Source organism: Balearica regulorum, chromosome 9 (assembly GCF_011004875.1).
Source record: "Balearica regulorum gibbericeps isolate bBalReg1 chromosome 9, bBalReg1.pri, whole genome shotgun sequence".
Taxonomy (NCBI): Eukaryota; Metazoa; Chordata; class Aves; order Gruiformes; family Gruidae; genus Balearica; species Balearica regulorum.
Window position 1 is genome coordinate 3,249,179 of NC_046192.1, and position 17,671 is coordinate 3,266,849.

At 41.4% G+C, this 17,671-nt stretch overlaps 1 protein-coding gene across 9 annotated transcripts in view; it reads left to right on the top strand.

The window, feature by feature from the left end:
- Window positions 1-17,671, top strand: part of DGKD (diacylglycerol kinase delta) — a 61,459-nt gene that overhangs the window by 27,738 nt on the left and 16,050 nt on the right. For 8 of the 9 annotated variants that reach the window (XM_075760837.1, XM_075760838.1, XM_075760839.1 and 5 more), the window contains 14 exons: window positions 4,198-4,302; window positions 5,190-5,322; window positions 6,201-6,307; window positions 6,853-6,978; window positions 8,050-8,152; window positions 8,678-8,840; window positions 10,878-10,986; window positions 11,760-11,899; window positions 12,761-12,845; window positions 13,412-13,506; window positions 13,606-13,705; window positions 13,857-14,130; window positions 15,979-16,140; window positions 16,914-17,042. In XM_075760837.1, the coding sequence (XP_075616952.1) occupies window positions 4,198-4,302; window positions 5,190-5,322; window positions 6,201-6,307; window positions 6,853-6,978; window positions 8,050-8,152; window positions 8,678-8,840; window positions 10,878-10,986; window positions 11,760-11,899; window positions 12,761-12,845; window positions 13,412-13,506; window positions 13,606-13,705; window positions 13,857-14,130; window positions 15,979-16,140; window positions 16,914-17,042 (1,831 nt within the window). Of the gene's footprint in view, window positions 1-263; window positions 625-4,197; window positions 4,303-5,189; window positions 5,323-6,200; window positions 6,308-6,852; window positions 6,979-8,049; window positions 8,153-8,677; window positions 8,841-10,877; window positions 10,987-11,759; window positions 11,900-12,760; window positions 12,846-13,411; window positions 13,507-13,605; window positions 13,706-13,856; window positions 14,131-15,978; window positions 16,141-16,913; window positions 17,043-17,671 lie in introns of those variants that run through there. The other variant, XM_075760843.1, reaches the window with a different exon arrangement.

Genomic DNA, 17,671 nt, shown 5'->3' on the forward strand with positions numbered 1-17,671 from the left:
AGAGTTCTGCCAATCCCTAAACAGGCCAAAAATGTATGAGATTATAAATAAATCTTAAAACTTTTTATTGTGGTTTTTTTTTAAACTCATAACAAGGCAACCTCCATCCTAACTCAAAAGCAATCAGATCGTTGTTTTTGTGCGCTCCCTTTATATGAGAACAAGAGGTCACTGGATGACATTACTGCTTTGTAAATTTAGAACAAATAAAAGGAAATGCTACTTCACCTAGTGCGTCGTCATCCTGTGGAATATACTGTTCCAGGATGTTAGTCAAGAGCTGTAGCCGGAACATAAAAAATAGCTGGACCATGCTCGTTTCTAGCCACGTTTGCCAACAGGGATAACCAAGCCTCATGTTCCAGAGCATCGGCTCAGCAGGGCTGTAGCTGAGAGCAAACACCCTGGGGACTCTCTGGCTGGGAAAGGACAGCTTTTCAGGGAGAAGGTCCTGTGGCTTCTTTCGGAGATGACAAGAATTATTTTTTTTTTTGGTTTGAGACATTAGATTGATCATCAGTCTCGTCTAGACAGCACGGTGTATGCAATAGCCTTTCTCCCTCTGTTAGTATCCTTCAACGGGTGGATGTCTGGAGTTGAAATTACTGGCTCAAGTAGAAGGAGGTAAAAGTGGTAGGATGAGTGTTTTTCTTTTCCTGAGAGAGAGAGCATGTTTCTGTTAATCTCAGTTCTGCCCTTAATTCAGGACCAGTGTTGTGGGGTGCCTGTTGCACATCAGCCTGCACAGGTAAGAGACCAGCAGCTGCTGGCAGCGCAGGGAAAGCGGGAGTGGCTTGCACTCACAGGGTGCTGGGTGACTGCCACTGTGTGTGTGAGGCTGTATGAGAGGTGAGAACTGCTGGACCACTCTCTGAAGGAAGTGTCCCTATTAACGTGTTTCTGGATTCCTAATTATCCTCATTAAAATGTTTAACTGTAACACCACTGCATGTTAATCAGAAAAACAGGTTCGTATGGTTTCTTAATTTCCCCTAAGAATTGTTACACTAGTTAACATTAAAATCTTATCTGTCCTTCACAGTGAAGCCTGAATTGTCCCAATTTGTCCTCCTTAGAATAGGACTGAAATTTAAGATTGTGTTCTTTGACTTCCCATCTCTGATGATAACACTAAATCCCAATGCAAATGTTGCTTTAGAACTAACTAATGGGGAATGCTATTCATAAATTTATCTTGCACAAAGTTACATTTTATTTGCAGTTCTGTAGTTACACAAAAGATGCTTTATTTTAATTCTGTGACTCTGGGTGACTCAAGTATGAAAATCTACTGGATCTCTTTATTTGTCCTCTTGTCTTAGAAACTTTAACTTTGTTCTTTGAATAGAGGATTGTCCAACACTGAATGTGGGGATTTTTAAGATGATGCAGTAGGTGACTTAAGAAAGAATTAGTGATTTTGTATACTGGACAGTCTCTCCAATGATCCAGGAAGTCAATAGCCTCAGAAATTAATTCTTATCAAAGGAGGGGCTACATTTCTGTATTTTATGCCAATATTTTAGATTTCATGTCTTCAAGGTGATTTAAAAATGATACTATGTACTTTGCATTTGCCTTTTTTTTTTGTTTCCAAAGAAGACATAAAAATAGGAGAAGACCAGCACTGAATAGGAGTGTTCTGAAATGGGATCGTGATGATAATAAATTAATTTTACCAACTGTTTTAAATTATTTTCCATACTGCCCAAAAGCGTACCAGTGGCTTGTTGAATGAACGGGTGGTTCCTTATAAAAACTGGATGGTTTTAAAGCGATGAAAGATCCTTGGATGCTTCCTCCTAGGATGTTTGGACTTTACATAGGGTACCGTTGTACATATGCAATTATAGATGTTCTTGGCTTTGTCACCAGAAAAAAGTGGGGCCCTGCGCTGTTTGAACAAATTACTTGAACTTGGTTTTACTTCAGGGAAAAAGCTGCTTCCTCTTAGCAGGACTTCAGAGATGCTGTTCATTCTACTCTAACTTCACACTGATTTTTGCAGTAGTGTTTCATGCTCCATAAAAGGTTTCTTTAGGGTAGCCTTTCTCACATAGGAGAGTTTTTGATGGAAATACAGTTAACCGCCTACTTTTCTACTTTCCTAAGGAAAGATTCCTACCGTCTTTGGGAATAAATTTCATCAGAGCTGGAATTTTTTAAAGGAAAAATCAGGGAACAGGGAAGGACTTCTTCAAAGTTTTATTTTTAGAGAACTGTAAATATTTATTTCTGTTTGCTTACAATTGATACAGATCAGATCATTTTGTCCAAGATAGAATGCTTCATGCCAAAACTGTGTTTCTAATGTGAATGGCCAGTCCTTGCTTTAAAAAGGTATTTAGCTCCATTCATTGCCTACTTAATGTGTCTGTAGCATCTGTTTCTGGATATTTGTAATGCCTCTGGGCAAAGTTAGTGTTACTGCAAGTGAATGCTGCAATCTATTCTATGAAAAGAAATATATTTTGAAACTCAAAGAGCTTAAAATAAAGCAGAAATTTACAAGTGTGTCTTTTTTGTTGACATTACATACACATTTCTTAGTGGATGCTCTGATGCACTTCAGTATCGACTAAAAGTGTCATGTTCAACTTCAGAGGTTTTTATTTTTAATCTGTTCTATGAATCATAATGAGAGAAGCGAGAAACAGACTGGAAAATGGTAGTTATTGGGTCATGTATTGGGGTTATGCATGTGGTTTTTTTAGTGTTCATTAACAAAACTTTGGTTGTGTGCTTGCGGGAACCACATGGGCTTCATCAGCCTGACACAATCTTAGTTTGTTTTAATCTGTTATTTCAGATGTTAGGGTACAATTTACTGGAAAAGCAGATGATCTAGACAATTTTTTTCATGTACAGAATGTAGAAGGGCACGGGAGAGTCTGGGCTGCTGGAAGTTGTTAGAGTTGACATAAAGGGGAGCCTTCTGATTTTTCTTAATGGTGCTCAATCTTAATGCAGCTTTTCTTAAACCAAGATCTTGCAAACATTTCAATATTGGTCTAATTTAAGACATCAGTTGGATGGAAATCAGTACTGAGGTGTGCACAGGGAGATAGTGTTAGTAAGATAACTACAGTGTGGGGAAGAGAGATTTTTGTCTTAGGAAGAATAAATGTTGATTTATAGTCATGTCTGGACCGCAGCTGAATGGGCAGCCCTGTGGACAGCAGACATGGTCCTCTTAAGAGCCAGGAGCTTTTATTTCTCTCTGCTGCCGCCATCTGTCAAAAGTAGAGAGCATTGGTGGTAGGCTACAGAGACCTGTCTGCCTTCCTGGGCACCCTGCGTGTCTTCTACTGCTTTGTTAAAACACTGAACTGTTTATTTAGCACAGGGCAACTAACACACGGGAGTTAGCCCAGGGTAGAAACACACTGAGGAGAGTATTTTTAGAGGAAGGCAAACTCACCACAACCTCAAGCTGTTAGTGGAACATTTGTTGGAATAACTTCTATGTAATAAATGTGGAACAAGCCCTCAGGAGACATGAGGGTTCAAAATACAGTCATTTCTCTTCTAGATTGCTTATTTTGTTTGATTCCTTCCTTCCTTCCTTCCTTCCTTCCTTCCTTCCTTCCTTCCTTCCTTCCTTCCTTCCTTCCTTCCTTCCTTCCTTCCTTCCTTCCTTCCTTCCTTCCTTCCTTCCTTCCTTCCTTCCTTCCTTCCTTCCTTCCTTCCTTCCTTCCTTCCTTCCTTCCTTCCTTCCTTCCTTCCCACTTGTCATGACTCTAAACAGGTTTTTAGTATGATGTTACAGAGCATGTTATCTAATTTATTAATTGCCAGAAACTGGTATATTATGGTGTTAACAGAATATTTTAACGTTCTTGCCAATTTAAAAAGTCATGAAGCACTTTAAAAAAAACTTATGCAAGTTCTGTACATGTAATATATTAACTTTTACTGCTCTGTGCTTGATTTGTCTTGTGCTGTTATTTGGGTCTGAGAGATTTCTTTACTCAGTTCAGTATTGGGAATGACAATGTGGTTCTGTACACTTATGAAGGAATTAAGGTATGTTACAGTGGAAGAGAAACATGGTTGACAGGTGCAAATAACTTCTGTTGTGCAGCTCATTGCCTCTGAAAATAGCTTCAATAGACTATGCTAGTGATAATGTGTTCTCTTGCTGTCTCTCACTGACATGCCCAGAATACGCACTATTAATTTTCTCTCACTCTTCAGATTATCACTCCATGTCGGAAGCTCATCCTTTGTGCTGATAACAGAAAAGAGATGGAAGATTGGATTGCAGCACTGAAGAGTGTGCAAAACCGCGAACACTTTGAGGTAATAGGAGAATGTGTTCCTTTGCACTCTGTGCCTTCTTGACGGTTGGACTTGATGATCCTAGAGGTCTTTTCCAACCTTAAAGACTCTATGATTCTATGATTCTCTCCTAAATAACAGCTTGTTTTGAGATTGGAGTCAGCTTCCAGTGAAGTTAATAAAGGTGGTTTTTATTGACTGTAATGAGTATAGTGTTAGGCCTTCTGTAAAAACTACCCCACATACACTGAAGTGATTCTCCAAAGAATGCTTGTGGTTTTGTACTCTCCTTGGTAACTTTGAGAGCACTTTTCAGAGTAGGGGTAGGTTTTGAAACGCAGTTCTCCTCTCATTGTCTTTTCACTCTTCAGTTTTCCTCCCTGACCTAATTCACGCCTTGCCTGCTTGGTATTCTGCCTACTTCAGTGCATCTGTTTGCTTTTGGGGGCTGTAGTTAGACCAGAACTGCCACCAAAAGAAGCTGTCTGGAGTTTTCCCCACTCTGATGCTTGTCTCCCTGTTGTCTCCTCCCTTGTGCTGGCACAAGCATTGCTCTGCTATGCAATAAACCAGGTTGGGAAACTGATCTTGCTGAAAACTTAATTCAACAAAAAAATAGGGAGGGGAAGGATCAATTCTCCAGCAGATAAATTCTCCAGTTCTTTTCCCTACACACACAGGACAGGAGCAGGAATGAAGGCGAGGCTTCTTCTTCCAGTAGTCTCTTCTGGCTTAAAGACCTTCTTGAGTTACAGCTATTGTGTATAAACTGCATGGGGCCTGCTCTTCCCTAGCAAAAGTTTTCTGGTTCTGCCTTTCCTGATTGCTATATGCAAGTATTTGTTTCAAGGAAAAAAAAGTCTTGTTGCTCTACTTTAGACTTTGCTCTAAGACATTTATTTTATTAGTCTACACAGTACAGCATGGACCATTTCTCAGGGATGCATAACTGGTACGCCTGCTCACATGCTCGGCCAACATACTGCAACGTGTGTCGGGAGGCATTATCTGGAGTCACATCACATGGGCTCTCATGCGAAGGTAAGCATGCTTTCTTGTCTTCTGTTTTGGGATCATCATCTTTATAGCTCAATGCCATGTTCCAGAGATAATTTAAGAGGAATGTTGTTAACGGTCTGCAAAAAGATGTAGAAAAATGCTGCATCATAAACTTGAGAGAGCTACAGGCCTTGTATGAGACTGGAGGTCTTCTCTGGACCTGATGCTGAAACCCTTTGCTGCTGAATCCCTTTGGCTTCACAGAGAATTTTCCTGCAGAGGTCAGGATCAGGATCTCAGCATTTTGTAAAAGGATAGTAGATGTGATGATCTTTTCATGCTGGTTTTAATGTTGGACCTGATAGTAATATAGCTGATTATTTTTCCCCCATATACCCAAATACTGCCATCCCTTATTAAAATCATGTTTTTGAAGTGAACAGCTATGTACTTTTGAGTATCAGGTAGAATATTTGTGAGAATACTCCTGTACATAAGAATAATCGTATTTGTAAAAATATCCTTGTTAAGTGTTTGAATGCCAGGAGGTTATTCTCTTTCAGCTTTAGCATAGCAGACATGCCTGGCTGCGCACAGCTCATACTTCTAGCGTGAATGAGGTTACACCCACACTGTGTAATAGGATGCAGGAGTGTATGACTATGTAAATCATGTCAAATTTAACAAGGTGATAACTCAGCTTTGTACAAGCAACTGGCAAAAGTGACAAGGCAAGAATTAATAGCTAGCTCATCTTACTCAGTATGCTTAGAGCTGAGAGTTTTGGCGGTGCTAACAAGGGTAGTGTGTGCCCATGCTTTCTTCTGGAGCCAAATATGGTCACTTGGGAAAGCTTTTGCACAGACTGCCACATTACATGTTCTGAGGCAGGATTAATATAGTATTCTCTTCCTCTCTAGTGTGCAAGTTTAAAGCCCACAAGCGGTGTGCTGTCCGGGCAACCAATAATTGCAAGTGGACAACTCTGGCCTCTATTGGGAAAGATATCATTGAGGATGAAGATGGGGTATGCATTAGTCTTAAGTTTTCTAGCCTTATCTTGATGTGGAAGATGTGCTCTACAGCTTTCTTCACTGCACAAATAGCAGATTCTGCCTTTATGTGTTAGTGATGTGGGAAAGGCCTTTACTGTCAGAGCATGAGATTCTGTGTCCAGCCAGGGTAGCGAGGACTCCGTAATAGGAGGAGACTTCTGCTATGGACCGGGGGAGTTGAGGTTAAGTAATTGGGGGTGTGGGGAACCTGATCTGAGTTTTGGCAAAAGAAAGATGAAAGAGTGGTTGGAACAGTACCTTATCATATGGGATGTCTGATGCAAGTCGGTGTTTCTGGGGTAGCCTGGGGTGAGTCACCTGGTCCCTTCGTGCCTGAGTGTGATGTAAAATGCCAAAAGAGATCCTCGGGTGTTTTCTAGAAATTGCCTTTGCTCTCCTTGAACAGTGCATATAAAGACTTGCCTCTATGTATGTCTCAGTGCCACAGTGCATCCTGCACTCTTGAGTTGCACTCTGGAAAGTCCATATTGCTTCTCTCCCTCTGTACCATTTGCAGATCTCAATGCCACATCAGTGGTTGGAAGGAAACCTGCCCGTGAGTGCCAAATGCACTGTGTGTGATAAAACCTGTGGCAGTGTCCTACGTTTGCAAGACTGGCGTTGCCTTTGGTGCAAAGCCATGGTGAGTTCTATAAACATGATCATTTCAGTAAAAGGATAGTCTTAGATCAGTTCTGTGGTGTGTTCTTTTAATGACATTTACTTAAAATGAAATCTCTGACTGTGCTGTCAATATTTGCTGTGGAGGACTTTATTGTTTTTTCTCCAGATAATAAACAGCCTGCAAGAGATGTAGAAAAATTTGTGCTGAAAAGTATCACTGTGGTGCATAAAAGTAAGACTTGAAATAAGTATCTCGCTTCTCTGCAAGCTCATTTACTTTTGATAGTGAGCTTTCATAGAAGAATCTAATTACACTAGATATGAATCCATACCTCAGGCATGGGAGATCTTGGATTTCAAGGAGCCATTATTGGTCATTTCTACAAGTTGAAAAGGTACAACAAAAAAGGACAATAAAGAATACTAAGCTATTTTAATAACAGCCGTTTCCCTTCCCATTGGAATAGGTTTCTCTTGCCTAACCACTACAGTGATGCAGATTTTGCAATGTTTCCAGTTGTCTATAAGAGTAGTAAGAGAAGTGTCACAAGAATGTGTTTATAATGTGTGGGCTCAAACCCCAAGCAAACTCTCTATCTTGCAGTCTTCATGTACCAAAATGACTGAAGTGCCCTACTCTGCTTTGTATTTCCTTTTTTAGGTGGCTTTATTAATTCCTTCTCTTACCTCTTATCTCCCTTATGTCTTCCTGCTTTGTTTTTTGCTTTCTTGTTTTCTTGAATTCCCAGCTTTTTCTTTTGTTGCTACTTTTGATGTCTCAACTGAGGCTAGGATTTTGAAAGCAGAATGCCTGAAGGCTCTTAAAGCCACGTAATCTGTTATCTGGTCCTCTCAGCACTCAAAGTGCTGGTCTCATAAATTCAAATGGCAGAAAAAGTACATACTAATGGAAAGAGGAGAATTAGTGAAGAATCTGATTATACCATTCTTAAAATTGATTGACATTTCCTTGGATTCTCTCCCTCTTCCTTTCTTACTCTTCCTTTACAGCCTCTTGTTGGGTGGCTTTATGAGTTATACCACAGTGCCCAAAATAGTCTGAATGATTGTTTTTTGGTGGTGTTTTCAGGTACACACAGCATGCAAAGAATTGTTGCCAAACAAGTGCCCTCTCGGGCTGTGCAAAGTATCTGTCATTCCTCCTACTGCTCTTAACAGCATTGATTCAGATGGTAAGTATGACTAGTAAGTAGTGCCTTTTTTCTCTTCCTCTCAGTCACAGTCCCTTCAGCTAACACTATTAATGCCAAACTCTGTCAACTGAAAATTCTGCTTTTGGTGTTGCAGAAATTCCAAACTGGAAGATATTGCTGAAGTATGACGATGAACTGTTTGCTTTGCTTTTGCATTCAGTTTATTACCCTGTAACGTCAGTATTTGCTGAGCTGCAGCTGTTAACATTTATTGAGAACAACTATATTGCAGAAGCAGTTTGGGAAGGTTGGGGAAGCTGAAAATTTTGGCATACTGCTAGGAGATAAGTGTGACTTTTGGCAGCATGAGGTGTGGTTCGTGCTGGATTCAGGGCTGTGTGCATTTGGCGTTTTACCCAGTGAGTGCCATAAGCACAGGGAAAGTATTAGTTTCTTCATAGCTGTGCTGGGGCATGGGGTGTTGGGTTTTTTCTCACTCCATCTCAAGGGGCAGCTTCACATCTCTTGGCTTTTCTTCCCTCTCCCTTCCCTTTTCCTCGACAGGTTTCTGGAAAGCTACTTGTCCCCCTTCTTGCACAAGCCCTTTGTTGGTCTTTGTCAATTCAAAAAGTGGAGACAACCAAGGTGTAAAATTTCTACGAAGATTCAAACAGCTACTGAATCCAGCCCAGGTCTTTGACCTCATGAATGGAGGACCTCACCTTGGGTAAGCAGATATTCTATGGAAGCACACACTCCTTGTAAATAACAGAAAAGTACAAGTGATTTATTTGGTTATAAGCTCATCTTCAAATATGACAAGGGAACCTATTCCTCAGAGAAGACTGAACACATATGAAGTTTGGAGGGGTTTTCTTCTTTCTGTGTTTAGTGTTATTGATTAGCTAAAACAAAAAATGTTGTTGAAAAAGGTTATTATTTCCATTCATCAGTAACAGCAGGACAGCTTGAGGGGTTTTGGGGGAATTCCAGAAACACTCCCCTGGAAGAAGACCAAGCATGGAAAGCTTGAATCCAGAAGAAAACTTGTCAGCAAACAGACTTGTAACAGGCATCCTAATATACTGTTAACGAGAGTTAACTTTGTTTAAATTGGGCGAACAGACAAATGTCATAGATAGCAAATGAATATTGTCAAAATGAGATTTATCCAGAAATAACTTACCTGGGAAGTATGTGAAACTTCCATCCCTTAAATATTTTTATGGTGATATTGGGAAAACATCTCTCATGAATTCTTTTGGTAAAGCCCTGGGATCTAGATGACATTTCAGGCTTGTTTACCAGATTGCACTAGAATATCTATGGATAGAAAAAAAGTGAGTGCTGTGGAATAAATTCCTTTAGGTTGTTTCTGCAACTCTGTCTAATAAAAGAAGTTTGGTCTCTAGTTTGCCCCTTTCCAAATGTTTCTCTGTTGCATCGTATTTTAACAACTTTTGTCATGAATGGGGGCTTCTTATAATAAAAGCCAACACAAGGTGAATTTCCTTCATATTTTTCTAAATGTGACTCCAAGTCTAAATCTGGGAGTGTCCACTCCTGGATGAGTGACCATTAGGATCTGCTCTCCTGAGATGTATTGTGGTTTCTTGCCATAGTGCATTGCAAAACACTGGCCTTTAAAACTGCAGCATGCCGTCCAGAGGATGTGTTTGGCTGATAAATAATTTACAGAAAACTTTAACAATTAAATGTCTTTCTTTTTCCCCTCCCCAGTTGGACTGACTGTAGAGAGGAATTTTGCTTTAAAGCAGGAGAGAAGGGAAGGGAGGGAAGCAGTTATTTTCTCAAGCTGTGGTGCACACTTCTAAAACAGCTGCTCTTGTTTGCTTTCTTAAAAAGGAAATGATGGTACAGGGGAAAGGCTGCTGCTTAATAATTTAAATATTCTAAACTGATGCTGGTCAAACTATACCGTAAGATGTTGTCATTTCTGATAGCCATTTTTCATGTGTCAACAATGCTGGAAGAAATAAGGATTCTCATGTACTACAGCAAATCCTGTTTAGGTAATAATTGAAAAAATAAATATATATAAAACCAAAATAAAAGCAGGCAGTAGTTCTGGGAGATGTTCAGTAAGAAGCACAGTTTCAAGCAGCTTAAGGAGAGGTTGTTTTTAATATTCTGGAAAGGGTGAACAGAGAAATTCACGCTTGTCTTGCTGGTGAATTGTTTGCCTGCCTGCAGGACAGACAAGGCACCAGAGCATTGATTTATCTTGCTTTCCCAGAAGAAGGACTAAAGCTTGTGAGGCTTTACATCTTCTTACAGTTGTCTGCTTACTGAGCGACTGCATAAAGTTCCCACTCTTCAAGCTTCGCTTTAATTGGTGTGGCCTTGAGTGCGAAGGCAGTGACATCAGAGCACTCCAGACAGTGACAGATAACTAGTGTTAGGCTGAATGCAGCAAATCTGCAAAAAGGAAATAATTCAATGGATAATCAGCTATCACATGGTTGTTTCCTCTTCTGTTCAAACAAAAATGCCCCGCTTTAGTAGAGGAGTATGTCTGGGACATATTTCTGTAGTGAACAGCCGTTGTAAATTGCTAAGCTGTATTTATAATTCCTTATTTTAATTCATCTGTAAGCTGACAGTGGCCCGTATTCATTGCGAAATCAGAGCCTACTTTAAGCAAATCTGCCATGCTTATTGCCTAGATTGGAATTGTTTATCATTTCTTTCTGTAATAGCTGATTGTTCTTCTCTCTTGCTTTTTCCTTTCCCTTCTCTGTAGTTTACGCTTATTCCAGAAATTTGACACTTTCCGGATTCTAGTTTGCGGTGGGGACGGAAGCGTTGGCTGGGTTCTCTCCGAAATTGATAGCCTCAATCTTCACAAGCAGGTACCTGCCCAAAGAGCTTGGCTGGATGAAAGCATGAAGTAATAACAACACCATGGGTTGAAAAGGACTTTCTTTGATCATACAGATGTAGTTTGCTTCAGGACTGAAGCCACTGAAAGCTTACCACAGCACTGTTTTTGCAGTATTTTTATGCAAGAAGCAGTACTGGACTAATTCATTATTCAGTACTGGACTAATTCATTATTCCTATCTCCAGTGCTCCTCCACAACTGCCTCTTAGAAGATCCAGCTTTTGGAATAGCTCTGAGTTACTCCTGCTCCATTGCCAGCAGAGACTTATGCTGAGTTAGAAAACTGGGAGTTCCACAAGGGTTATGCTCCTCATCTGTTCCCTTTAATTCTCGTGGTGTAGTTTCTGAGTCTTGGGATAGACAGAAACTTCATTGGAGTAGAGGTATCACACAGTGCTTAATTAGTGTCCATTTTGTCTTGGAGAGGTCTATGCTAATTTTACAGAAAAAGCAATAGCACCACCTGATGGTTAAATATATCTGTAGAAGGGGTTACTTTTAGTAAGGTGTTCCTTGAGACGGTAGCTGTAATACACTCCTCTCTCCATTAACAACTTAGAGGAAATTTTTCCTTACTTATTTCTCACTGTTTTCCCCATCTGATTACTTTCTCCTCCCTGTGGGACCAGATGTTTCTCAATGACTGGTCTGTGTAAGGAATCAGTCATATTACTTGTGGCTGTTTGTGTCTTGTGTTTTCCCATTTGAACATCAGTTTTTGTTTCCTTTTCTTTAATGCAGTGCCAGCTGGGAGTGCTGCCCTTGGGAACAGGGAATGACCTTGCCCGTGTGTTAGGCTGGGGGTCTGCTTGTGATGATGATACCCAGCTCCCACAGATCCTGGAGAAGCTGGAGAGGGCCAGTACCAAAATGCTGGACAGGTGAGTAACCATCACTAACATCCTCCCCCTGCTCAAGAGTTGTGTGAAAATGCCCTTCCAGGAGAACTGGGCAGTTCTTGACTCTGCCCAGCTGCTGGACTTCTTACCAATAATGCCAGTTAACGAGTTAACGTTTTTTTTCTTTGATAACCCTCTGTCACCCTTTAGCAACAAAGGTAGTCTGTTTTTCTATGTTTTGGTTTTCTATATTATGAATAGTAATTTCTATATTATGAGTAGTTATTATATTATGAATAGTTAGTTGTAGTTAGTTATATTATGAATAGCTATTATATTATGAATTTTCTATATTATAAATAGTAATGAGTGAAATTGTCTGATGTCCAGTGTCCTCTCTTGTGTTCCAGAGTTCTTGACAAATTCCAGAATTTGTCAGCCTTACAGTCGTGATTTATTTTTTTAAGCTAATTTTTTTTTCTTGGTAAATTTGAACCAGTTGGTTTGGCTTAGAGATGAAAGCTGAATGCAGAAATGGACATCTTTACCCCTAGTATTCATATTGCCTCTGTATCTCTGTGCATTTAAAAATGCTTCTTGTCTTTAGAGTTGTATCTTGGCATCTGTTACACTGAATCAAGTAATGCCCATAGAATTTCTGTGAGAGAGGGAAGAAGTACAGAGAATTTCCTTGTGCTGTAGGATACTTTTGTCATCCTTCCCTCTTCCCCCAGTTGAGCCCCTCTGCAGGTCCATTGCAACTCTGTGGCTTCCTTACATCAGTCATGCCCCTGCCAAAGTGCAATTTGTTCAGCTTTGATGTTCTAACCAGTTACGTCCTTTGGATAAAAGGAGAGAATCATCTGCCATGTACTGACAAGTGTGATGCCTCCTTTTCAACAGGTGGAGCATAATGGTGTATGAAACCAAACTCCCTCGCCAGGCCTCCACTTCCACAGTCACTGAAGATTTCAGTGAGGATTCTGAGGTACCTTGTGAGATGCAGAGAGCAGGGGACTGGGAGCAACAGCCTCAGAACGGACAAGACAGGAGGCGGTGGTTGAGCTCTAATGGAGCAGGCCTGAGCCATGACTTGGGTGTAGCAGGAGCCACAAAAATCTGGGGGCTTTAAGTCAATGAAATATTATGGAGAAGGATGGAGGTTGGGTTACCAGAGAAAACAACCACAATGGGGGATGACAAGAAGATGCTTTGAAACAGGACAGAGAGGAAACGATTGAATTTTATTTGCTGTCATGACATCAGATTGTTGAAATTGTGGGAAGCTGCATAGCAGTCATAAAAAACCAGTTTTAGATCCACAGTTGAACAGAGACTCTTAAGAACTGCACTGCTGATAATTTCTAGGCTCAGGATTAATTTCTTCATCAGATTCAGGTCTTCGGTGAGTAACTGAGGCCTGAACTGCAGAACTTTTCCAGGGCAAAAAGAACCTGTAGAATGACAGGTACTCTCTGGGGAGCCAGGGATACACGGTATATGTTGTGATGTTGGGAAGCAGCACCCCAGTGGCTTGTTTCTGACTGTCACCAGGTGCAGAAGATTCTCTTCTATGAAGACTCTGTGGCTGCTCATTTGTCCAAAATTTTGACTTCTGACCAACACTCAGTGGTCATCTCCTCAGCCAAGTGAGTACTTTGAGGGCAACTTTTTAAAGTGAAAGTTGCACTGTGCAAATCCTGAGCCAATCCTTGCATGACTTTGTTTTCACTACCTTCTTTGTCTAGGGTGCTTTGTGAGACAGTGAAGGATTTTGTGGCTCGAGTAGGGAAAGCCTATGAGAAGGCAACGGAAAGCTCAGAGGAATCAGAGGTCATGGCCAGGAAGGTAAACTTGGAAAAATTGTTTGGGTGTCTACTTCTGAAGTGGAAAACTGCTCTGTTTTCAGAGAAGTAGGACAGCAGCAGTTCTACAAGAGCTAAAAGAATGAGCTACCCAGTCTACTGGTAGTTCCACTCAAATGTTCTTTGCCTTGTAGTGCTCTGTCCTGAAGGAGAAGCTGGACTCATTGTTGAAGACACTGAATGATGAATCTCAAGCATCTTCATCTCTGCCGAACCCTCCTCCCACCATTGCAGAGGAAACCGAAGATGGCGATGGGTCAGGCAGTGCTTGTGATTCTTCTAGCGATCGGTCGGTGGGCTCGTCATGTACTGCACGGCCCCAGATATTTCGTCCCCGAGAACAGCTCATGTTGAGAGCCAACAGCTTGAAAAAAGCCATTCGTCAGATAATAGAACATGCAGAAAAAGGTAACTCTTAGGAGTCCTGCTTGTGACTTGTAACAGGCTCTTGAGAAGTATAAATTTCCTTTATTCCAGAGGGGAGCAGGGTTCTTTATTAAAAACAGCTTTCCTGAGCTAGAGAAAATATGCAGTACGCCTGACTATTTAGTTTCAGTACCATCTCTGCCAAGCCCACCTGTTTGAAACACAGCTTGGTAAATGAGCCTGAATTTCGAGGTATGTTCTCTCCTGTACGGCTGGTTTAGGAAGTTACTACCCTCCCACACTCTGCTCATTTGTGTTTCCTGTCTGTCCCCACCCATACCACAATTGTGTCAGTGCAACTGTTTGTGTGGTCTTGCTGTAAAACAGATCTGAAAATACTTAGGAAGAAAGTATTTTAAGTATTTTAACTTGGATTGTTTCAGAAATCTCTTTATAGTACAGCCCAGCAAAACAGTGCAGTGGTATATCTGCAAGAGAGGGTGGGAACTTCTTAAACCAGCTTTGTCACTGGGAAAATCTTAAAATACTGCACCTTGATGCAAACCAGTTCTGTTCTGATGTAACTTCCTAGGCAGGTGACCCTTTTCTCCACATCTTGACCCTTATCTCTCTCCAGCCACTCCCACCCAGAGCTCAAAGTTTCATTTCCTTCAAAAGGCGTCCGTCTCCCAGATGTTAGTCATAAACTCAGTGGTTTAACTTAGACCAAAGGAAGAACTTAACAGCTTATTACTGGCAATAAAAGCATTGAAGCTGCAGATGTGACGTCCATGCACACCTGAATGTGCGCTATGAACAACTGCGTAGTCAGTTACAGACCATTGCAATCCCACTTGGATTTCCAGCACTGCAATATTGTATACAACCTGTCCTGAAGGAGAAGTTGTATAAGATGATGGAAGTGGAGCAAACAGTCTGCTTCTGGTGAAGTGGAGGTCTAAGATGTTACTGCCACCCAATTTGCTGCTGCTTACCTTATGCCAATTTGATGTTAGTTGGAGTTCTTTTGGAGCCCAACCAATTTGCTTATTCCAGCAGGAAGAGTTTATATTTTTGCTGGGCTAGAGGTTTGGATTGCTTTGTGGGTAGTTTTGATGAACTCCAGAGTCAACACAAGGGAGGGAAAAGACTGAAAGACAGGAGGGTCATCCCCCTGCAGAGGCAGTGAGCTGGTAGATCAGCTCAGGGCTTCTCAGAGAGCTGTGCCCTGCGAGGGGTTGCTGGGGAGAAACGCCTGTTACATGCAAAGGAAGTTTTGATTTCTCTAGGCAACATACTAGCATTTAATTCTTACCAGCTCTTGGGCAAACTCCAGTTACCTTTCAAATATATTTGTTCAACTTCTCCAAACTGTTTTTCTTCTTCCAAAGTAGGTAATCTGATTCTTTCCTTTGTATTGTTTTTTACCAACTGCTATTTTTTTCCTCTTGCCCTTTTCAAGTGGCTTATCCTATTGCCCAGGAACAGATTAAGCAAACAGAAAATTAATTAAATTTATCATTTAATGTCCATCTAGTTAGAATTTCTCGCAACATCTAAATGCAAATAAATGGAAGCCCATCACTTGTAGCAGAGTTTACATCTCAGGAAGCCTAAGTACCTGTAGCATTAAAGGTGGACACTTCTATTTGGAGCCTCACTGCTGAAGAGCTCAGCAAAGAAAACAGGAGGCTAAGCAAGTGCATCCAAAGCTCTCCAGAGCAGAGCTTAGTTGAGACAAATGATACAGGAAAGCTTTTTGTTATTCTTGTTCTTTCCTTTAAGGAATCGGGACCTTTAGAGTCCCATCTTATTGTTACTTACATCAGTGTGAGGTGTTCCTTGCTAGAAAACCTGTGAGGCGCTCACCTACTTTCTCTCTCCTTACAGCTGTAGATGAGCAGAACGCCCAGACCCAGGAACAAGAGGGCTTCCTCCTTAGTCTCTCAGCCTCTGAAGAGGGCAAGGAGCTGAGGAACGACGATAAAATCTCCCTGCAGTCATCACACAGCAGCAGCTATGGAGTCTCCAAAGGGAGGAGCCAGCGGAAAGGTACTGCTTCGGGGCTGTCAGTATGCAGACCTTGCCTGCAAATGACAATTCTGTTAGTTGTAAAAAGTGAGGGAGGTGTTATGTGTATTACCTCCCAAGTTCTGTTTTTCTCTAATTTTTGAATGATTGCTCTTCAGATGCCGGGCCCTGCACATTTCTATGGTCTAGCCTGTGCATCATACACCCCACTTTTTGTTACATCTCTGATGGCTGGTCTGTGATCTTAGCATATGGAGCCTGGGATTCAGAAATTTTCTTGCACCTTAGCCAATAATCTGGGTTCTCTTGGCTTTGAGTGCTTGGACAAGGACGGTCTTGAGCATTTTTCATGTCATCTACCTGATAACATTTCCCTCTAAGACCCTGCCATCCTTTGCAGATGACAGAGAACGGAAGCCAGTTTGCTTTAATAACTGTGTTATGTGAGTAATTTGTTAGAGATCCCTGATCACTGCAAATATATTTGGAACTTATCTGAGTATTGATTGGGAGCCAAATACCGTCTGTTGTGCTGCTGACACCAGCTTTTTCTCATCTCCATTTCTAATATTTGCATGTGGCATTTTGGTACCTCCAATCTGTGAGGTTTTCTGGCTGCACATATGCCACATCTCTGTCTCTTAATGACTGGTTCTGTCAGCTCTTTGTTTTAAGGTGGCTAGAGTGTTTTGCCGTTGAGTGATTCCTAACCCTGCTTGGGCTGTGCTGCTGTGTGCTGGTCTGAATCACAGCGTTATGTTTGTCAATAGCCATGTTTGTGTTGTGTTTTACAGCATCCAAGTCTCCTTGTGAAAGACTAATAAACAAAGGAAGTTTGTCGCTGGGCAGCTCTGCATCTCTTCCTCCCCAGACAGGAAACCGGGACAACTTGCCAATGCTGAACACAAAAATCCTCTACCCAAGTAAGTGTAACACCCACCACTTCCCATGAGGCAGCCAACTGGAGTACGGGTGACAGCAGCGCAGGCTGCAGTCTTCACATGAAGACATGAAATTGTCCTGCCTGATGCCGTTTGGAGAGAAATCCCTTTGTGGATAACTTTGCACTAGGGCTGGAAAGTGGAGACTTGGCAGGAGCTGTAATAGTTTCCAGTATGTAGCTGAAACCTAGACACAGCTTTTATTAACACTGTGCAGTGGCAGAATTTAGATGCCAATTACAAGGAGATACTGAACTCAAAGTAACCTTGAGAAGGCTGATAGGATGCTGCTGAGAGAGGTTTCTGAAGAGTGGCAGCCATAGACTGGGAGCAGCAGTCCCTTCATGTGAAGGCTGAAGTTAGCGGAGGTGCACAGACCCAGCAGAATTCTCACCTCCCACATCTTGTGTAGCAACTTCTCCTCATAACTGTGGTGCTGTCCTTCCACCTCTTCCCCCAAATTACTTGTTCAAATTTTTTCTTCTGGAAGTAAGTAATTTCCTTTCTCTCTGACAGAGAGGTGGGTTGCCAGCTAGTAGTTGAAGAAGCAAGAGGTAGTAATTCTTGAGCAACTTGGAGAATAACTTCAGTCCTACTCTTCTCTCTCTACT